We start from the raw sequence: 21,923 nt of genomic DNA on the forward strand, positions 1-21,923 counted from the left end.
TTAAGCCCGAGCTCACGCAGCAGAGCACAGCGGGGTCCAGGTCCCCAGGGACCCTCCCCTGGGCTCACCCCGCCACCCGCTCTCCCAGGACAGGGCTTCCCTCCAGGATCTCTGGGACGAGATCAACAAGTTTAAGGAGGCGCAGTCCCGCCTGGCAAAGGACATGCGGGCCATGCAGGAGGCGCAGTCCAGCGTGGCAGAGGACATGCGGGCCATGCAGGAGGCGCAGTCCAGCGTGGCAGAGGACATGCGGGCCATGCAGGAGGCGCAGTCCAGCGTGGCAGAGGACATGCAGGCGCTGCAGGAGGCGCAGTCCAGCGTGGCAGAGGACATGCGGGCCATGCAGGAGGCGCAGTCCAGCGTGGCAGAGGACATGCGGGCCATGCAGGAGAGGCAGTGCAGCCTGGCAGAGGACATGCAGGCGCTGCAGGAGAGGCAGTCAGGCCTGGCAGAGAACAGGCGGGCGATGCAGGAGGCACAGCCCAGCCTGGCGGAGGACATGCGGGTGATGCAGGAGGTGCAGTCCAGCCTGGCAGAGGACATGCGGGCGATGCAGGAGGCGCAGTCCAGCCTGGCAGAGGACATGCGGGCCATGCAGGAGAAGCTGGGCCTGGTGAGCATCCCCTGGTGCCCCGGGAGGGAGCTGGGCCCTCGTCCCTCCATGCTCCTGCTGTTCTGTCACCCTGTGCCCCTGCCCCGCGGCCATCGGTGTCACCAGCGTGAAAGGCAGCAGGAGGGAAGAGTGGGAAGGGTGTCCCAAGAGTTGCTAAGGCACTTTTGAATCAGAGAGCCATCAAAACAGAACCATGGGAGCTGAGAAGAAGGGGAGGTAAAGCTCTGCCCGTGCAATTCAGCCGCAGCCCCCAGGCACAGCCCTGCTCAGCGTCCCTCTGCCTCGTGGCCCAGTTCATTTGGGGATACTCTTCAAATCCCGCTCCCACACCTGAACGGGTGTCCCTCTGCTCGTCCAGCTCCAGGGGAAGCCCCAGGACGCTGCCAGGCTGAGCAGCTCCAGGAGGCGGCTGCGTCCCCGGCTCCCTCGGGGCCACCAGCCCTCCTGCCTCGGGGCACAGCCTGTGGGTTGGGGGTGCTGGGCAGTGATGCTGGGGGTCCCATCCGTGGGGGTCCCATCCCCCCGGCTCCATGGCCGGGCTGACCCCGGGATCCCTTTGCCTTTGAGCTCTCGTGGTCAACATGAGTTTGGCCCTGTGAGATGATGGTTTGGGGACAGGGACTGGGGACATGGCGGGGGGCTCTGGGGTCTGTCCTCACGGCTGCCCAGCTGCCAGTAAACCTGCTGCCCTTTGGCTCCTCTTCCCAGGAGGCCAGTGGGGGCCAGTCTGCCCCCGCCGAGCCCACCCAGGTGGACATGGACACGCAGTCCAGGAAGAGCTCAGCACTGGGGCCGAAGGGACATGGGACACAGCCTGGGATGGAGACCGGCCAGGGGACTCCAGGGTCTGGCTCCCCGGAGATGCAAGCAGGGACACAGGGGGAATCAGCGACCCCTGTGAAGTTGTCAGGCGCTCCCTCGGATCACGCAGGGTCTCGTGATGCCAGCGCCAGCACCCCGGGGATGCAGCCAGGAGCCCCGGGCACCCAGGCCAGCACACCCCTGGGGACACAGCCAGGGGACCCGGGCAGCCAGGCCAGCACACCCCTGGGGACACAGCCAGGGGACCCGGGCAGCCAGGCCAGCACCTCAGGGCTGGTGCCAGGATCACCTGGGGCCCACACCACCAGCCCGGGGAGGCAGCCTGGGTCCCCCGGCTCCCACGCCACCATCCCGAGGGAGCTGGCAGGGACCCCCGGCACCCAGACCACCATTCCAGGGGTGCAGCCAGGACTTGAAGGCACTCAGAGGGAGGCCAAAAGCCCCAGAGATGGAGACACGGCTTTGCCCGGAGCACAGCTTGCCTGGGCAGGCCACCCGGCAGCGGGCACCCTGTTGCCAACTGCCCAGGGGTTTGAGGTCCCCCCTGGTGCAGATCCCAGGGCCATGCCCCCTTCTCAAGAGCCGGCCGTGCCCTGGGGCTCCTCGGGCTCCACCAGCACCTCCGGCCATGAGGCGGAGGTGCGGGAGGCTCTCTCCCAGGTTGGGCAGCTCGGCCACCTCTACGCTGCTCTGAAGGAGCAGGTGGAGCAGCTTAAAGAAACCAAAGCTGAAGGTGCAGAGCTTGAGAAGCTGCGCCGGCTCTTCCCGGAGGGAGGTGAGAGCACTGGGGGGCTGGCGGGGGTTGTTCGGTGTGGGGACACCCTGGGTCAGGGGCTCGTCATGCTCAGAGCCTGGCCCCAAGGGTGAGACCCCCTCACCGACAGCACATCCCCTTGGACCGTGTCCCTCTAGGCCAGGAGAGCATCACCAGCATCCTGGCCAACCTCCAGTGCCAGATGTCCTTCCTGCAAGACATGGCCAGGAACCTCAAAGAGGAGGAGGAGAAGGTGAGCCGGCAGCAGTCCCCGAGGGGCTGCGGGGATGCCAGTTTGGGCAGGGAGGGGGCAGCCGAAGGGCCCCCGTGCCGGAAAGACACAGAGGGCTGTGCCCTCACTGCCCCCACCGCCGTTCCCAGATCAGGAAGGTGGAGGATGCTCCCACAAAGATGAGGGGGGCTGGAGCCGGCAGAAAAGCAGACGGCAGCGGCCAGATGACCCAACAGCTGCGGTAAAAGGATGGGAGAGGGTTTCCTACCCCGCAGGGCTGCGAGGGAGCCTGGGGTCTGGGAGCATCCCAGTTTGGGAGGCAAGGGACACCCCCACAAAGGCTAAGCCTGCCCCTGCCCCCGTCTCGCTGGCCAGGCCCAAGCGGCAGAAGGTCAAGGCAGAGCGGAAGGAGTTGGCGAAGCAGCAGGAGCCGACCCAGGCCGAGCTGGAGCAGTTTGCGGCCGAGTATGTGAATAACTTGGTGATGGAGACAGCAAAGAAGCTGCAGGCAGAGGGGCAGGCGGAGGTGAGGTCCGGGGGCAGCGCTCCCAGCCCCGCTGGCTCGGCGGGAGTCCTGGCGGGGTCCCGGCCACCTCCCCTGGCTGGATGGGGCCATGGAGCCTCCACGGCACCTGGGCTGGTGGGCGGCATCCAGCCCGACTCAGAGCTGGTTGCTCCTCCCCTGCCAGCAGCGGGACGAGCCGAGGGCGACGGCGCAGAGCGGGGGGCAGGAGCCGGCAAGGCGCCCGGAGCACGCAGGGTGCCCCGTCTGCAACGTGGACACCAGGCTGCAGCTGGGGAAGTTCCTCCAGCGCTGCGAGAAGCTGGAGGAGCAGGTGGAGTCCCTATCCCAGAAGGTGGGCGGCAACATGGCGAGTTATCCAAAGTGGAGGAGACAGGTAAGGAGATGTGGTGTAGACAGCTTGAGCTGCCAGGACCCCCCAGGCATTTGTGCTTTGCTGTAACGTGGGGGAGCCCCTCGCTGTCCCCCCTAATTGGCCTGTCGGAGTCAGCAGCACGGAAGGGAGTTCAGGCCTTGGAGCAAATGTCCCGCTTGCACTGAGAGCCCGTGGCCACCAGCCAAAATACCCTGGGTCTGTCCCCACGGGGCAGCCACCCCCCTTGCTCAGCACCGCCTTGGCGTCTTAGTCCCTGCAGCAGGACGAGCAGCTGAAGTGCGTCCAGGCCAGCGTGAGGCAGCTACAGAAGGACTATGAGAAGTTCAGCTCGGCCCTTGCAAACCTCCTGCACAATCGCCAGCAGGATCAGAATGACATCAAGGTGGGTGGCTGTAACCCCCAGGCAGAGCCCCGTCTGGGGACCCCAAGGGATTTGTCCCCCTGCCACCCTGCTGGCAGCGCTGCGCAGCTTCCCGATGCCTTTCCCGGAGGTTTCTGATGGGGTGGGCAGGAGAGGTGTGCTCGGCTGGCCGGGGGCAGCTCCGACCCTGCCGTGGCATCACGGGCTGCTGTCTGCCTTGGAAGGCTCTGTTCCAGGCCCTGGGGAGGCTGGAGAGGCAGAAAGCAGACAAGGAGGAGCTGCTGCTGCTGGGAATCGATGAGGTACGGGCTCGAGGGGCCCTGGTGCCAGCCAAGGGGTCCTGGGCAGAGTGACAAACACCCCTTGTCCCTTGGGTGCCGGCTGGCAGAACCAGCCAGGGGGAGGGAGGATTTCCAGACCGGCTGCGGGTCCCCTGCCAGGTCCCCCTGTGACCACGAGTCCCTTCGGCTGGTGGGACCAACCCCACGGGGGTGATGGGGTGAACAGGGCCACGTAGCCGCTCCTCCCTCTCCCGTTGTCCCTCCATCCCGGCCCCACCGCTCTCCTGCCTTTTCCCGTTGCTAGAAAGCAGACAAAGCCGCCCTGGCTGACAAAGTCAGTCGCAGCCAGTTTGAGGCGAGCGTGGAGCGGCTGAAAGAGATGGTGGAGGAGGTGATGAGCCGGGTGACGGGCCAGGAGCAGGAATGGCACCTGTTCCAGCGACAGCTCCAGAGAAAGATGGACTCCAAGGTGAGGGCTCGTCCCCTCCACGCAGAACTGGCACCTTCGGGGTTGGCAGCCTAAGGCAGCATCCTTGCGAGGGTCCCCCCTCCTGGCTGTCCCCCCGGGGACCGCGATGTCCCATCCTGGGGTAGATGGCTGAGGCTGTCACCCGTCCACAGCCGGACCGCCGGGAGCTGGGGCTGTTCTGGCAGCAGCTGGAGGAGCAGTGGAAGAGCCTGAGGGGGCAGCTCCAGGAGAAGGCGCTGCAGCCAGAGCGTGACGATGCCGCTGGGATTAGGAAGTGAGCGCAATGGGGACAGCGGTGGCTTTGGCAGCGCTGGCCCTGTTCCTGCTGGCTGTCCCAGCTCGTGCCGGTGTGGTACCCTGGCGTGGGAGCGCTGTGGGCAGCGCCCCTGGGGATGCTGAGCAAGCGGCTGTGCCTTGTGCTCCTGCCAGCTGCAGCTTGCCAGCGACAGAGGAGGCACAATGAGGGGGCACGTGTGGGAGGAGCCCTCCTGAACCAAAACTGGGGGGTGGGTGCAGAGGATTTCTGGGATGGGGGACGGCGTGTAGGCAGGGCTGTGCCCCCCCAGGAGCTCCCCAGCCCTTTTCTCCCCACTCCAGGCAGCTGCTGGCCGGTTTCCATTGCCTGTCCTGCGACCGACCCCTCAGCATGCTGGCGCCTGGATCGTGAGTAGCTCCCCCCGCCACAGGGAGCACCCCCCGGCCCCCTCCCTGGCATCGAGTGACACATGAGGTGCCACCTGCCAGGCGCTGAGCACCCCCGTGTCCTGTCCCACAGGGGGCGGCTGGGCGAGTGCAGATACCCCGCTGTTCCGCGGAGCTGCGGGGGCCCACACACCCTCACCCCCCCGCGCTTCCAGCCCCAACCGCCCAGCACCCCACGGCGGCTCCCACCCATCGCCCGGTGCCCCAACAAGGTAGGGATGACGGAGCTGGGGAGGGGGATGCTGAGCCTGCGGGGGGATCCGTGCCTCAGTTTCCCCAGGGAGAGCTGGCTGGGGGAGGGTTGCTGGGGGATGCGGAATGGGGCCCCGTGTTTCGGTCACACGCTCTCCCCTTCCCGGCAGGACGCGATGCAGCTGTCGGGCCAGGACGGCGCTGATGGGAACCGGCAGGACGAGCAGCTGTCCATGATGGGGGGCTCTCAGCTGTCCTCAAGGCAAACGGGCTCCCCAGACACCACGGCCTCGAGGAGCCGGCCAAGTACGGCCCTGTCAGGGCCCCGGGGGACAGAGGACACCCTGCTGTCCGGGGGGGGCGGGTCTGTGTCCGCAGCTGGGCAGGGTGGGACGGGGGTCTGGGGTCTGGGCTGGCATGTGGGGGCAGCGCTGGCTGCTGGGGCAGCCGGTCCTCGTGGTGGAGCTGGAGAGAGCTGGGGGAACACGAGGGTGGTGCTGGGCAGCGTGGGACACCAGCCTGTCTGCTTCAGGGTGGGGGCAGGACCCTGGTTGTGGGTGTGTGTGGCTGACCCTGCCCCTCGCCCCCAGGCACCCCCTCCTCACTGCAGCAGCGGCTGGAGCACCGACCAGCCTCGTCTCCCGGACGCCTCACCCTGGCACCGAAGCTGCTGCCGCCCGTCCAGCCCCCCCGCAGTGAATCAACGCCCTGACAGCCGGGCCGGACGGGGGGTCCCGGCCCAGGTCCCACCGTCCCGGGCGCTGAGCGGGCAGCAGCTGCAATAAATGGCGATGGGCAACCGAGCGCCGGCGTGGTCTGAGTGGGGGGCCCTGGGGCAGGGTGGGAGAAAGCCCCGCCGTGTTTGCTTTTTCAGGAGAAAAATAAGGGCTAAAAAGCCGCTTTGGGGGTGCCCAGGTGGATCCAGTGGTATCCAGGGTCCCCCCAGAGGGATAACTGGGAGGAAACCAGGGGGCACCAGGGCAGAGCCAGCAAAGGCCCATCCTGCCCCCCGGGGAGGGTGAGGTGTCCATGGGCTTGAAAAACACCCCCTGGGGCTAACTGGGGGGGCGGGGTGAGGGGGTAACCGGGGGCTGTGCAAGAAGCCGGGCTGACCGTCGGCACCCGGAGGAGGGGAGCGCTTTGGGGGCTCCAACAGGGCTCTGGGACATCTAGAGGCAGGGGGGTCCCAGCGGCTGCGTGCCCCCAGTCCAGGGTCCCCCACAGCCATGATCCGGGGTGCCGACGGCTGCCTCCAGCCACTTATTTTTTTGTTATTTCCCTCCCCTTCCCTCTCCTGCCGCGCTGCAGCGATGCTGGTGGGAGGGGGGCATTAGGAAACCCCCCCACCCAGCACCCACCTCTGTGCTGTTGCTCCTTCCCTCTGGATTTATATACATTAGATATATTTATATATTTTTAAAAAATGGGGAGAGAAAAGAGCAGCTAGAGGCTCTCAAGGGCCAGTGCCCTCCCCAGCAGTGTGTGCTGCCCCCCCTAGAAACAATGATATTCTGGCAAGAAAAACAGTGCCGATAAACCGATTAGGGATGGGGTTTATGCAACTAGCTAGCACTCCGTAACATAAGATACAGGTTCGGATATCAAGTTAGGAGATTATTTGGGATACAGCAAAATAAGAATGAGGATCCACAGCGTGCATACACGCACTCACAAAACAAAACCGCAGCCCTCTCTGCCCTATTTGTGCACAGAGGAACACTGGCCACTGCGGCCAGGACTTCACACTCGTCTGTCCCAGACGAGGAATTATTAAAACATATGTTTAGTCATTTACCACTCGCCTAAACGCGGCGGTGAGGCGCTCCCAGTCCCGGGAGGTTACCTTAGATGGTTTCTCTGTCTAAGGGGAGGGACTCCGGCAGCACGGCAGACCCGCAGCGCCGAGGAGACCACGCAAAGGGAGTCCCCGGCTGGAACCCCACTTATAGTCTGCTCAGATCTGGCTGTGGGCATTCCGGAAGCTTCTCTACGCCCTGCCCCCACGTGTGGGCCTTCCAGAAGTTTCTCAGCTTCTCTGGGCTGTGGGCGCTCTTGGCCCCTCCTCTGCTGAAGACCCTGCCCACCGACTCTGGGTCTCCACAAAGAGCCGTTGGCTGCTGCATCCGAGGCCCCAGTCCTGAGGAGCGGGGGGAGGAATGGGCCTCACCGGTGCAACTGCCACACCAGTTCTCAGGGCGAGGGGGGGGAAAGAGCAACCGCCACAGATCCTTGGGAGGGAATTAACATATGGGAAGATGTCACTCATGGTATGTGAAATCACTTATGAAGGTGACTATAAGGAGGTTGTTTTACTATCTTTGCAATTAAATTCTGAATTAAATTGACCTTTCTGTGCACCCGGCCCGTGGGTGAGCAGAGGTGACAGAGGTGTGTGCAGGGCATGATGCAGCCGCACATGGAGGTGAAACCAGAGAGCCACCAAGAGAGTTTTGGTAGAGTTTTGCTGTAACCAGGTGCCACTTGTGTTATCCACAAAGTGTAGATAATATAACCCTGATACAATAATCATAGAATCATTTCAAGACTGAGTCCAACTGTTAACCCATCCCTGGCACTAACCCACATCCCTGAGAACCTCATCTCAGATCTGTCCAGCCCCCCCAGGGATGGTGACTCCAGCACTGCCCTGGGCAGCCTGTTCCAATGCCCCACAGCCCTTGGGGGAAGAAATTGTTCCCCAGATCCAACCTCAACCTCCCCTTGCGCAACTTGAGGCCGTTTCCTCTGCTCCTGGCGCTTGTTCCTGGGGAGCAGAGCCCGACCCCCCCTGGCTCCAAGCTCCTTTCAGGCAGGTCAGAGATCAGAAGGTCTCCCCTCAGCTCCTGTTCTCCAGCTGAACCCCCAGCTCCCTCAGCCGCTCCCATCACCCTTGTGCTCCAGCCCCTCACCAGCTCCGTTCCCTTCTCTCAACTCGCTCCAGCACCTCAAGGCATCAACCGCACTCTCCAAGGCCACAAGTCGCCAAGACGAAGAGCACCTCCCGCGATGCTGCAGGATGGAGCAGCCGCCGCGGCACAAACCGCACCAACCACTGCCGCTCTGCGTCCTGTTGCCGCAGCACTGGGGGCCCGGTGGGCCCCTTGAAACGATTTGGCCTTTGCGCTGCTCTTGTTCCAGGCAAGGTGCCAGCTCCAAAGATCATGTCAGATTTCTGTGCTTTGGAGGCCATCTAGCAGTGTGAAAGCAAATGGCATTTGTTACAGTGGCTTTAAAGATGCTGATGCAAACCTTGTATTATTTATTCTGGGAATTGTGTTCCATGATGCCTTCTTCAGGATGGATATTTTTTGTTAGTGTTGATGTGCAGTTCGTCACCTCTGGAAAGTGGTCTGAAGTCATCGCTTTGCTGGGTTGTGTAGCATTGGTCTGTGTAGTCAGGCTTGAGCTGATGGTGTATTAATAGGATGTTTCAAAAAGATGGACCCAGTTTCAATGCAATATATTTCACGATGGCAACACACTACAGTTACACAAAAATTTACAAATGGTTTAAGGAGTTAGCAAGTTTTAATAATGTTTTCATAAATGCTCTACGTTCCCTTTACCTGCTGTACAGACAACATCGAGATGACAGTCGAATTCTCAAGTTGAAGTCCCAGATCCCTCTCAAATTGTCGTCTTCTCCTGAGGTCCCCACTGCCGTAGTTCTGTTCTTGAGGTCATCTGGATTAGTCGCTGATGGTGGCACAAAAAGACTGTCTTTGACCTACCCATACAAGAAAAAGTCACAGGGTGTGATGTCGGGGGATCTTGGGAGCCAAGAGTGTAGCGCCAAGTCTGGGAGTCCCGTGCGACCTGTCCAAGGGTGAGGCATTTAGAGAACGTCAGACCTGCAGGCGTCAATGTGGCGGTGCTCCCTCTTGGCGAAAAAGGACTTAACCAGGATCTTCATTAAGTTGTGGAAAGAGCCAGTTCTGCAGCATTTCCAGATACCTTTGCCCCGTAACTGTTTTCGTCGAAAAAAGGCCTTTCTTTGGGAAACAGCACAAGACGTTCACTTCTGAAGAATTATGCTTGTGCTCTACAGTTTCGTGTGGATTCTCTGATCCTCGTATGCGCACATTGTGATGGGTAGCTTGACCGATGAGACGAAACGTTGCTTCGCCACTAAAAATGAAACGTGGCAGAAGCTGTCGTCCTCCACGTTCTGTAACATCACATCACTAAATTCTACATGTTTTGCTTTGTCACCTGCACAAAGGGCCTGTATGAGTTGCAACCAGTCTGGCCTCATGATGAAATGTCACTTTAACACATACCAGACAGCCGAATGAGGGATCCCAAGTTCTTGGCTGGGAAGACAAGGGAGCTGGTGCATGTTATGTGGAAAACTCTTGAACTTTTCTCACGTTTTCCTCTCAAGTGCGTGGTCGCACTGTGCTCTTCCCCTTGGATACAGCTTGTTTCCTCAAATTGTCAGTACCAACAATGAATGCTCTTTGGTATTGACAGATCAATGCCAAAACGCCCTTGAAACGCACACTGCACCGCAGTTACGGATTCAGTCTTGCTGAATGGCAGACTGCAAAACGCCTTGTGTTGCAGGGTCATCATCTTGCGAATGACTGAGGCCAGGGGCTGTTCGTGTGCTGGGCCCTGGGGGTGTTGAGGGAGGGAGGATGGGGTGATGGGGGGTCCGGGGGGGCTGTGCAAGAAGCTGGGCTGAATTTCGGGAGCCAGGGGAGAGGAGCTTTGCCCTCCCCACCCCTCAAAATAATAATAATACTACCTAGAAAGTTCTTCCAGTGCGTTTCTCGGGGGAGCCCCCGCTCCCAGCGCCCTGGCCCGGGACCCTCCCTGACCCCCCCACCTCCGCCAACCCAGGCTGATCTCTGGCCGTCCATGGTGGCCGTGGCTTTCTGGGGGGGCAGCGGGCGGGGGGGGCAGGTGGTGGTGGAGGCCGTGGGCGGTGGGCGAGGAGGGGGCAGCCAGGCTGGCTGGGGGAAGCCCAGAAGGGGCTGGAGGTCCCGGGGGGAACAGGCCATGGAGGCGATGGGGCTGTTGCTGCTCTGCAGGCTCTCGGGGGTTCGCAGCTTGGAGAACGTGGCCAGAGCCTCCGGGAAGCTGGGCGGCGTGGCCGGCGTGTTGCTGGGGTGCACATCTGTGGGGGGTGTCGGATCGGTCACGGGTGGTTTTTTGGAGTCCCAACCTGCCAGCCTCCCCATCCCTGGAGATCCCGGCTGCATCCCGCACCAGGGGATGCTCGAAGCCCAGCTCTGGCGGGTATTGGGGTACCCAGCGCTGCAGGGTCTGGGTGGCACCCCCGGAACGTGGGGGCTGCCTGGGGAGGATCTCCAGCCCAGGCAGGGCCGGCTCGGGCTGCGAAGGACATTTTGGAGCATCCAGGGTGCTCAAAGCGCTGGGGTGCGGTGGGTTTGGGGAGGGGGACGCTGCTCTGATGCCAGCTGCCCCGTGCAGGGGAGCGGCAGGGACGGGGTGATGCAATGAGGACCAGCACGATGGGTGGGGAGAGTTTTGGGGTCCCACAGGACCCTCTTCACCCAGCTGCCTGTCCCCCTGCTCCGCTTCGCACCCCATTAGGGCACAGAAAGTCAGGCAGGCCCCCCCGGGACACGAGGCACTGGCCGGGCCCCACGCGGTTCCCGGTAGAGCCCCTGCTTTCTGCGCACCGGGCTGAATTTAGTGCCCTCCCCACCTCCCCCCCGGGCAGATCCGGCCCTTGTTGAGGCCAGTCTTGCCAAAAAGCCCAGGAGCTCAGTAGGAAAAGGAGGAGTTAAATGATTTCTCACAACGCAATTCAGCACAAGAACTGAGAGGTTTTTGATACCTGCTTTCTTGTAGATGTCCTACTGAGCAGCAGCAAAAAGCCAAGAGTGTTGCTCAGCAGCACCACCCAAATCTGCCAGGAATTAGTCTTCAAGATGAATCAGGGGCAGTAGAAGGCAACCACCAGCAGCACAGACAGCAGAGGAGAAGTCTGCAAGATCTCGTAAGGCTGGAATAGAGTGTTGGCATCTGTTCTCCTCGGCAAAAGCGGAGGAGAGTGTAGAGGGAAAAGAAATTAAAGTCGTTGACAGGGAAAAATGCGTGGCGAAACACAGGAGGTGGCTGACACAAAAAGATCCTCCCATGAACAAGCCATGACATCTGGATCCACCACCTCTGGCCCGGGACGAAGGCTTGCCCATTGCAGTACGGCCACTTGGGGTGGAAAAACGGGGTTTGAGAGGGGCTGTTGCCCCGCAATGTCTTGCTCTGCCTGGAGATATCTCTCCAGAGGTCCCTGGACAGAACGCCTCTTCCTCAGTCAGCGCTGGCAAAAACCATCTGGGGACACGCTGCATCCCCTGGAACTCTTCCTTGTGTGACTCACACCTCCCGTGTGACACCGCTGCTCCGAACTTGGCCATCTCTAAGAACAGGCTTTCTCGGTGATGTGGGGTTCACTCTCAGAGGAATCATCGCAGCCCTGGCACGAAAGACGGGGGATTCTGTGCTACTTGCGTGACCTCCCATCTCACCCTGGAGTCCAGCGACCCAAGGAACTCTGACGCTTCCCTGAGACACCCTCGCTGCTTCCAGCAAGAAATGAAGAACAAGTTAATGTCTCCCTTTTCATATATGTGTTCCAGAGGATAAAGATCCATAGGTTTAATGATCTAGAGACAGCTGACTTTCTGACACCATTGGGCCTGTTTTCTGTGCTGGGGTCCCCCTTTCAGCTACGGAGCAACTTCAGCTCACAGCGCAAAAGGATCTCGCAATGGCTGTGTAGATACCAGCGCTGTTTCTGAAGCATCAGAGGAGATGTCAGTGCCATCAGGCTGAGAGGTGGGAATCCCAGCAAAAGATTGCCCATGTTTCAGAAGTGAGGCAGCCGTGCCAGCTGGAGAACCTCTCTCACAGCTCCATCCCCAGCAAAGAGCTGTCTCTGGAGCAGTTTGTGCTGCTTACAGGGAAGATCAGCCTTTACATTTGAACCGCATTCTTGCACAGATGACAGGAAAGATACTCTGGTTGATGTCTTTCGAGCTGAAAAGGCCAGGACAGTGTTCATGAGGGAGCAAGCGATGAGCACATTTCCTGGTCAACAGCCACTGGCTTATGCCAACAGTCAAGAGAGGCAAAAGAAATCCCTTCAGAACAGTTCCTTCTCAAAATACATCCTTCCGCCTTGATTCACTGTAGGGAAAGGCATTCTAAACCAGGCATTTTGACCTTGTTTTCAGCCCAGGTTCCCAGGTGCTGGTGCACACGTGAGCCAGTCACTACACATCTGCCGCGAAGGGGAATCACCTCCGAGGCCAACTTCGCCGTGGGGAAAGGAAGCGATTAAACGTCGGAAGAGTTTGATTTAGCACACAACATGGATAAAACCATTCTTTTGGTGGTGGGATCGCTTTTGGTGGTTGAACCACTTTGGGTGGTTTGATCACTTTTGGCGCTTGGATCACTTCTGGTGGCTGGATCACTCTCATCACTTGGATTGCTTTTGGAACTTGGATCTGTTTTGGTGACTGGATCACTTTCATCACTTGGATTGCTTTCGGAACTTGGATCTGTTTTGGTGACTGGATCGCCTTCTGTGGCAAGAAGGAAGAGGAGAAAGGCTGCTGGCTGCCCACCTGTCCAAGATCACCTCCGGGCAGAAAAGCTCCTGTCTCCCCACTTCAGGTTCAGCGTTTTCAGGCAGAGCAGCAGCGATGGACACAGTCAGTCTGTTGGACATGCTGAAGGCCACCTTTTTGACACCCAAGGTTGGGGTTGTCGACTTGGTGGAGCTGCAGAAGCTGCTCGAGGCCATGATCATCGGGCAGCAGCGCCAGCAGGAGAAGGACCAGGACACAAAGGAAAAGCCTGGCCGGGAAGAGGAGGAGAAGGACATCTCCAAGGTAGATGCTCTTGCTGGTCCCCGGGTGCTCCCCCCTGAGACGCCCCCTCCTCTGGGCTCCGCGCTGCCGTCATGCTGCCCTCAGACCAAGGGCTGCGTTAAGCCCGAGCTCACGCAGCAGAGCACAGCGGGGTCCAGGTCCCCAGGGACCCTCCCCTGGGCTCACCCCGCCACCCGCTCTCCCAGGACAGGGCTTCCCTCCAGGATCTCTGGGACGAGATCAACAAGTTTAAGGAGGCGCAGTCCCGCCTGGCAAAGGACATGCGGGCCATGCAGGAGGCGCAGTCCAGCGTGGCAGAGGACATGCGGGCCATGCAGGAGGCGCAGTCCAGCGTGGCAGAGGACATGCAGGCGCTGCAGGAGGCGCAGTCCAGCGTGGCAGAGGACATGCGGGCCATGCAGGAGGCGCAGTCCAGCGTGGCAGAGGACATGCGGGCCATGCAGGAGAGGCAGTGCAGCCTGGCAGAGGACATGCAGGCGCTGCAGGAGAGGCAGTCAGGCCTGGCAGAGAACAGGCGGGCGATGCAGGAGGCACAGCCCAGCCTGGCGGAGGACATGCGGGTGATGCAGGAGGTGCAGTCCAGCCTGGCAGAGGACATGCGGGCGATGCAGGAGGCGCAGTCCAGCCTGGCAGAGGACATGCGGGCCATGCAGGAGAAGCTGGGCCTGGTGAGCATCCCCTGGTGCCCCGGGAGGGAGCTGGGCCCTCGTCCCTCCATGCTCCTGCTGTTCTGTCACCCTGTGCCCCTGCCCCGCGGCCATCGGTGTCACCAGCGTGAAAGGCAGCAGGAGGGAAGAGTGGGAAGGGTGTCCCAAGAGTTGCTAAGGCACTTTTGAATCAGAGAGCCATCAAAACAGAACCATGGGAGCTGAGAAGAAGGGGAGGTAAAGCTCTGCCCGTGCAATTCAGCCGCAGCCCCCAGGCACAGCCCTGCTCAGCGTCCCTCTGCCTCGTGGCCCAGTTCATTTGGGGATACTCTTCAAATCCCGCTCCCACACCTGAACGGGTGTCCCTCTGCTCGTCCAGCTCCAGGGGAAGCCCCAGGACGCTGCCAGGCTGAGCAGCTCCAGGAGGCGGCTGCGTCCCCGGCTCCCTCGGGGCCACCAGCCCTCCTGCCTCGGGGCACAGCCTGTGGGTTGGGGGTGCTGGGCAGTGATGCTGGGGGTCCCATCCGTGGGGGTCCCATCCCCCCGGCTCCATGGCCGGGCTGACCCCGGGATCCCTTTGCCTTTGAGCTCTCGTGGTCAACATGAGTTTGGCCCTGTGAGATGATGGTTTGGGGACAGGGACTGGGGACATGGCGGGGGGCTCTGGGGTCTGTCCTCACGGCTGCCCAGCTGCCAGTAAACCTGCTGCCCTTTGGCTCCTCTTCCCAGGAGGCCAGTGGGGGCCAGTCTGCCCCCGCCGAGCCCACCCAGGTGGACATGGACACGCAGTCCAGGAAGAGCTCAGCACTGGGGCCGAAGGGACATGGGACACAGCCTGGGATGGAGACCGGCCAGGGGACTCCAGGGTCTGGCTCCCCGGAGATGCAAGCAGGGACACAGGGGGAATCAGCGACCCCTGTGAAGTTGTCAGGCGCTCCCTCGGATCACGCAGGGTCTCGTGATGCCAGCGCCAGCACCCCGGGGATGCAGCCAGGAGCCCCGGGCACCCAGGCCAGCACACCCCTGGGGACACAGCCAGGGGACCCGGGCAGCCAGGCCAGCACCTCAGGGCTGGTGCCAGGATCACCTGGGGCCCACACCACCAGCCCGGGGAGGCAGCCTGGGTCCCCCGGCTCCCACGCCACCATCCCGAGGGAGCTGGCAGGGACCCCCGGCACCCAGACCACCATTCCAGGGGTGCAGCCAGGACTTGAAGGCACTCAGAGGGAGGCCAAAAGCCCCAGAGATGGAGACACGGCTTTGCCCGGAGCACAGCTTGCCTGGGCAGGCCACCCGGCAGCGGGCACCCTGTTGCCAACTGCCCAGGGGTTTGAGGTCCCCCCTGGTGCAGATCCCAGGGCCATGCCCCCTTCTCAAGAGCCGGCCGTGCCCTGGGGCTCCTCGGGCTCCACCAGCACCTCCGGCCATGAGGCGGAGGTGCGGGAGGCTCTCTCCCAGGTTGGGCAGCTCGGCCACCTCTACGCTGCTCTGAAGGAGCAGGTGGAGCAGCTTAAAGAAACCAAAGCTGAAGGTGCAGAGCTTGAGAAGCTGCGCCGGCTCTTCCCGGAGGGAGGTGAGAGCACTGGGGGGCTGGCGGGGGTTGTTCGGTGTGGGGACACCCTGGGTCAGGGGCTCGTCATGCTCAGAGCCTGGCCCCAAGGGTGAGACCCCCTCACCGACAGCACATCCCCTTGGACCGTGTCCCTCTAGGCCAGGAGAGCATCACCAGCATCCTGGCCAACCTCCAGTGCCAGATGTCCTTCCTGCAAGACATGGCCAGGAACCTCAAAGAGAAGGAGGAGAAGGTGAGCCGGCAGCAGTCCCCGAGGGGCTGCGGGGATGCCAGTTTGGGCAGGGAGGGGGCAGCCGAAGGGCCCCCGTGCCGGAAAGACACAGAGGGCTGTGCCCTCACTGCCCCCACCGCCGTTCCCAGATCAGGAAGGTGGAGGATGCTCCCACAAAGATGAGGGGGGCTGGAGCCGGCAGAAAAGCAGACGGCAGCGGCCAGATGACCCAACAGCTGCGGTAAAAGGATGGGAGAGGGTTTCCTACCCCGCAGGGCTGCGAGGGAGCCTGGGGTCTGGGAGCATCCCAGTTTGGGAGGCAAGGGACACCCCCACAAAGGCTAAGCCTGCCCCTGCCCCCGTCTCGCTGGCCAGGCCCAAGCGGCAGAAGGTCAAGGCAGAGCGGAAGGAGTTGGCGAAGCAGCAGGAGCCGACCCAGGCCGAGCTGGAGCAGTTTGCGGCCGAGTATGTGAATAACTTGGTGATGGAGACAGCAAAGAAGCTGCAGGCAGAGGGGCAGGCGGAGGTGAGGTCCGGGGGCAGCGCTCCCAGCCCCGCTGGCTCGGCGGGAGTCCTGGCGGGGTCCCGGCCACCTCCCCTGGCTGGATGGGGCCATGGAGCCTCCACGGCACCTGGGCTGGTGGGCGGCATCCAGCCCGACTCAGAGCTGGTTGCTCCTCCCCTGCCAGCAGCGGGACGAGCCGAGGGCGACGGCGCAGAGCGGGGGGCAGGAGCCGGCAGGGCGCCCGGAGCACGCAGGGTGCCCCGTCTGCAACGTGGACACCAGGCTGCAGCTGGGGAAGTTCCTCCAGCGCTGCGAGAAGCTGGAGGAGCAGGTGGAGTCCCTATCCCAGAAGGTGGGCGGCAACATGGCGAGTTATCCAAAGTGGAGGAGACAGGTAAGGAGATGTGGTGTAGACAGCTTGAGCTGCCAGGACCCCCCAGGCATTTGTGCTTTGCTGTAACGTGGGGGAGCCCCTCGCTGTCCCCCCTAATTGGCCTGTCGGAGTCAGCAGCACGGAAGGGAGTTCAGGCCTTGGAGCAAATGTCCCGCTTGCACTGAGAGCCCGTGGCCACCAGCCAAAATACCCTGGGTCTGTCCCCACGGGGCAGCCACCCCCCTTGCTCAGCACCGCCTTGGCGTCTTAGTCCCTGCAGCAGGACGAGCAGCTGAAGTGCGTCCAGGCCAGCGTGAGGCAGCTACAGAAGGACTATGAGAAGTTCAGCTCGGCCCTTGCAAACCTCCTGCACAATCGCCAGCAGGATCAGAATGACATCAAGGTGGGTGGCTGTAACCCCCAGGCAGAGCCCCGTCTGGGGACCCCAAGGGATTTGTCCCCCTGCCACCCTGCTGGCAGCGCTGCGCAGCTTCCCGATGCCTTTCCCGGAGGTTTCTGATGGGGTGGGCAGGAGAGGTGTGCTCGGCTGGCCGGGGGCAGCTCCGACCCTGCCGTGGCATCACGGGCTGCTGTCTGCCTTGGAAGGCTCTGTTCCAGGCCCTGGGGAGGCTGGAGAGGCAGAAAGCAGACAAGGAGGAGCTGCTGCTGCTGGGAATCGATGAGGTACGGGCTCGAGGGGCCCTGGTGCCAGCCAAGGGGTCCTGGGCAGAGTGACAAACACCCCTTGTCCCTTGGGTGCCGGCTGGCAGAACCAGCCAGGGGGAGGGAGGATTTCCAGACCGGCTGCGGGTCCCCTGCCAGGTCCCCCTGTGACCACGAGTCCCTTCGGCTGGTGGGACCAACCCCACGGGGGTGATGGGGTGAACAGGGCCACGTAGCCGCTCCTCCCTCTCCCGTTGTCCCTCCATCCCGGCCCCACCGCTCTCCTGCCTTTTCCCGTTGCTAGAAAGCAGACAAAGCCGCCCTGGCTGACAAAGTCAGTCGCAGCCAGTTTGAGGCGAGCGTGGAGCGGCTGAAAGAGATGGTGGAGGAGGTGATGAGCCGGGTGACGGGCCAGGAGCAGGAATGGCACCTGTTCCAGCGACAGCTCCAGAGAAAGATGGACTCCAAGGTGAGGGCTCGTCCCCTCCACGCAGAACTGGCACCTTCGGGGTTGGCAGCCTAAGGCAGCATCCTTGCGAGGGTCCCCCCTCCTGGCTGTCCCCCCGGGGACCGCGATGTCCCATCCTGGGGTAGATGGCTGAGGCTGTCACCCGTCCACAGCCGGACCGCCGGGAGCTGGGGCTGTTCTGGCAGCAGCTGGAGGAGCAGTGGAAGAGCCTGAGGGGGCAGCTCCAGGAGAAGGCGCTGCAGCCAGAGCGTGACGATGCCGCTGGGATTAGGAAGTGAGCGCGATGGGGACAGCGGTGGCTTTGGCAGCGCTGGCCCTGTTCCTGCTGGCTGTCCCAGCTCGTGCCGGTGTGGTACCCTGGCGTGGGAACGCTGTGGGCAGCGCCCCTGGGGATGCTGAGCAAGCGGCTGTGCCTTGTGCTCCTGCCAGCTGCAGCTTGCCAGCGACAGAGGAGGCACAATGAGGGGGCACGTGTGGGAGGAGCCCTCCTGAACCAAAACTGGGGGGTGGGTGCAGAGGATTTCTGGGATGGGGGACGGCGTGTAGGCAGGGCTGTGCCCCCCCAGGAGCTCCCCAGCCCTTTTCTCCCCACTCCAGGCAGCTGCTGGCCGGTTTCCATTGCCTGTCCTGCGACCGACCCCTCAGCATGCTGGCGCCTGGACCGTGAGTAGCTCCCCCCGCCACAGGGAGCACCCCCCGGCCCCCTCCCTGGCATCGAGTGACACATGAGGTGCCACCTGCCAGGCGCTGAGCACCCCCGTGTCCTGTCCCACAGGGGGCGGCTGGGCGAGTGCAGATACCCCGCTGTTCCGCGGAGCTGCGGGGGCCCACACACCCTCACCCCCCCGCGCTTCCAGCCCCAACCGCCCAGCACCCCACGGCGGCTCCCACCCATCGCCCGGTGCTCCAACAAGGTAGGGATGACGGAGCTGGGGAGGGGGATGCTGAGCCTGCGGGGGGATCCGTGCCTCAGTTTCCCCAGGGAGAGCTGGCTGGGGGAGGGTTGCTGGGGGATGCGGAATGGGGCCCCGTGTTTCGGTCACACGCTCTCCCCTTCCCGGCAGGACGCAATGCAGCTGTCGGGCCAGGACGGCGCTGATGGGAACCGGCAGGACGAGCAGCTGTCCATGATGGGGGGCTCTCAGCTGTCCTCAAGGCAAACGGGCTCCCCAGACACCACGGCCTCGAGGAGCCGGCCAAGTACGGCCCTGTCAGGGCCCCGGGGGACAGAGGACACCCTGCTGTCCGGGGGGGGCGGGTCTGTGTCTGCAGCTGGGCAGGGTGGGACGGGGGTCTGGGGTCTGGGCTGGCATGTGGGGGCAGCGCTGGCTGCTGGGGCAGCCGGTCCTCGTGGTGGAGCTGGAGGGAGCTGGGGGAACACGAGGGTGGTGCTGGGCAGCGTGGGACACCAGCCTGTCTGCTTCAGGGTGGGGGCAGGACCCTGTTTGTGGGTGTGTGTGGCTGACCCTGCCCCTCGCCCCCAGGCACCCCCTCCTCACTGCAGCAGCGGCTGGAGCACCGACCAGCCTCGTCTCCCGGACGCCTCACCCTGGCACCGAAGCTGCTGCCGCCCGTCCAGCCCCCCCGCAGTGAATCAACGCCCTGACAGCCGGGCCGGACGGGGGGTCCCGGCCCAGGTCCCACCGTCCTGGGCGCTGAGCGGGCAGCAGCTGCAATAAATGGCGATGGGCAACCGAGCGCCGGCGTGGTCTGAGTGGGGGGCCCTGGGGCAGGGTGGGAGAAAGCCCCGCCGTGTTTGCTTTTTCAGGAGAAAAATAAGGGCTAAAAAGCCGCTTTGGGGGTGCCCAGGTGGATCCAGTGGTATCCAGGGTCCCCCCAGAGGGATAACTGGGAGGAAACCAGGGGGCACCAGGGCAGAGCCAGCAAAGGCCCATCCTGCCCCCCGGGGAGGGTGAGGTGTCCATGGGCTTGAAAAACACCCCCTGGGGCTAACTGGGGGGGCGGGGTGAGGGGGTAACCGGGGGCTGTGCAAGAAGCCGGGCTGACCGTCGGCACCCGGAGGAGGGGAGCGCTTTGGGGGCTCCAACAGGGCTCTGGGACATCTAGAGGCAGGGGGGTCCCAGCGGCTGCGTGCCCCCAGTCCAGGGTCCCCCACAGCCATGATCCGGGGTGCCGACGGCTGCCTCCAGCCACTTATTTTTTTGTTATTTCCCTCCCCTTCCCTCTCCTGCCGCGCTGCAGCGATGCTGGTGGGAGGGGGGCATTAGGAAACCCCCCCACCCAGCACCCACCTCTGTGCTGTTGCTCCTTCCCTCTGGATTTATATACATTAGATATATTTATATATTTTTAAAAAATGGGGAGAGAAAAGAGCAGCTAGAGGCTCTCAAGGGCCAGTGCCCTCCCCAGCAGTGTGTGCTGCCCCCCCTAGAAACAATGATATTCTGGCAAGAAAAACAGTGCCGATAAACCGATTAGGGATGGGGTTTATGCAACTAGCTAGCACTCCGTAACATAAGATACAGGTTCGGATATCAAGTTAGGAGATTATTTGGGATACAGCAAAATAAGAATGAGGATCCACAGCGTGCATACACGCACTCACAAAACAAAACCGCAGCCCTCTCTGCCCTATTTGTGCACAGAGGAACACTGGCCACTGCGGCCAGGACTTCACACTCGTCTGTCCCAGACGAGGAATTATTAAAACATATGTTTAGTCATTTACCACTCGCCTAAACGCGGCGGTGAGGCGCTCCCAGTCCCGGGAGGTTACCTTAGATGGTTTCTCTGTCTAAGGGGAGGGACTCCGGCAGCACGGCAGACCCGCAGCGCCGAGGAGACCACGCAAAGGGAGTCCCCGGCTGGAACCCCACTTATAGTCTGCTCAGATCTGGCTGTGGGCATTCCGGAAGCTTCTCTACGCCCTGCCCCCACGTGTGGGCCTTCCAGAAGTTTCTCAGCTTCTCTGGGCTGTGGGCGCTCTTGGCCCCTCCTCTGCTGAAGACCCTGCCCACCGACTCTGGGTCTCCACAAAGAGCCGTTGGCTGCTGCATCCGAGGCCCCAGTCCTGAGGAGCGGGGGGAGGAATGGGCCTCACCGGTGCAACTGCCACACCAGTTCTCAGGGCGAGGGGGGGGAAAGAGCAACCGCCACAGATCCTTGGGAGGGAATTAACATATGGGAAGATGTCACTCATGGTATGTGAAATCACTTATGAAGGTGACTATAAGGAGGTTGTTTTACTATCTTTGCAATTAAATTCTGAATTAAATTGACCTTTCTGTGCACCCGGCCCGTGGGTGAGCAGAGGTGACAGAGGTGTGTGCAGGGCATGATGCAGCCGCACATGGAGGTGAAACCAGAGAGCCACCAAGAGAGTTTTGGTAGAGTTTTGCTGTAACCAGGTGCCACTTGTGTTATCCACAAAGTGTAGATAATATAACCCTGATACAATAATCATAGAATCATTTCAAGACTGAGTCCAACTGTTAACCCATCCCTGGCACTAACCCACATCCCTGAGAACCTCATCTCAGATCTGTCCAGCCCCCCCAGGGATGGTGACTCCAGCACTGCCCTGGGCAGCCTGTTCCAATGCCCCACAGCCCTTGGGGGAAGAAATTGTTCCCCAGATCCAACCTCAACCTCCCCTGGCGCAACTTGAGGCCGTTTCCTCTGCTCCTGGCGCTTGTTCCTGGGGAGCAGAGCCCGACCCCCCCTGGCTCCAAGCTCCTTTCAGGCAGGTCAGAGATCAGAAGGTCTCCCCTCAGCTCCTGTTCTCCAGCTGAACCCCCAGCTCCCTCAGCCGCTCCCATCACCCTTGTGCTCCAGCCCCTCACCAGCTCCGTTCCCTTCTCTCAACTCGCTCCAGCACCTCAAGGCATCAACCGCACTCTCCAAGGCCACAAGTCGCCAAGACGAAGAGCACCTCCCGCGATGCTGCAGGATGGAGCAGCCGCCGCGGCACAAACCGCACCAACCACTGCCGCTCTGCGTCCTGTTGCCGCAGCACTGGGGGCCCGGTGGGCCCCTTGAAACGATTTGGCCTTTGCGCTGCTCTTGTTCCAGGCAAGGTGCCAGCTCCAAAGATCATGTCAGATTTCTGTGCTTTGGAGGCCATCTAGCAGTGTGAAAGCAAATGGCATTTGTTACAGTGGCTTTAAAGATGCTGATGCAAACCTTGTATTATTTATTCTGGGAATTGTGTTCCATGATGCCTTCTTCAGGATGGATATTTTTTGTTAGTGTTGATGTGCAGTTCGTCACCTCTGGAAAGTGGTCTGAAGTCATCGCTTTGCTGGGTTGTGTAGCATTGGTCT

General features: G+C 61.9%; 2 protein-coding genes across 2 annotated transcripts; both read left to right on the forward strand.

The window, feature by feature from the left end:
• The first annotated feature begins 3,268 nt into the window (after positions 1-3,268).
• LOC135996168 (glutamine-rich protein 2-like) lies at positions 3,269-6,145 on the forward strand. The gene is made up of 9 exons (XM_065647942.1): positions 3,269-3,320; positions 3,571-3,702; positions 3,906-3,983; positions 4,267-4,431; positions 4,584-4,705; positions 5,029-5,094; positions 5,207-5,345; positions 5,496-5,631; positions 5,916-6,145. Exons 1-9 carry the CDS (start codon positions 3,291-3,293, stop codon positions 6,035-6,037), a joined length of 990 nt encoding a protein of 329 aa, XP_065504014.1. The 5' UTR covers positions 3,269-3,290; the 3' UTR covers positions 6,038-6,145.
• A 6,964-nt stretch (positions 6,146-13,109) lies between these two features.
• Positions 13,110-19,326, forward strand: LOC135995991 (glutamine-rich protein 2-like). Its single transcript, XM_065647642.1, has 16 exons — positions 13,110-13,199; positions 13,385-13,867; positions 14,226-14,330; positions 14,576-15,419; positions 15,557-15,651; positions 15,780-15,871; positions 16,006-16,156; positions 16,320-16,529; positions 16,780-16,911; positions 17,115-17,192; positions 17,476-17,640; positions 17,793-17,914; positions 18,238-18,303; positions 18,416-18,554; positions 18,705-18,840; positions 19,125-19,326. Exons 1-16 carry the CDS (start codon positions 13,110-13,112, stop codon positions 19,244-19,246), a joined length of 3,030 nt encoding a protein of 1,009 aa, XP_065503714.1. The 3' UTR covers positions 19,247-19,326.
• The last annotated feature ends 2,597 nt before the right edge of the window (positions 19,327-21,923 follow it).

The sequence above is a fragment of the Caloenas nicobarica genome, chromosome 18 (genome assembly GCF_036013445.1).
Source record: "Caloenas nicobarica isolate bCalNic1 chromosome 18, bCalNic1.hap1, whole genome shotgun sequence".
In the NCBI taxonomy this organism is placed as follows: Eukaryota; Metazoa; Chordata; class Aves; order Columbiformes; family Columbidae; genus Caloenas; species Caloenas nicobarica.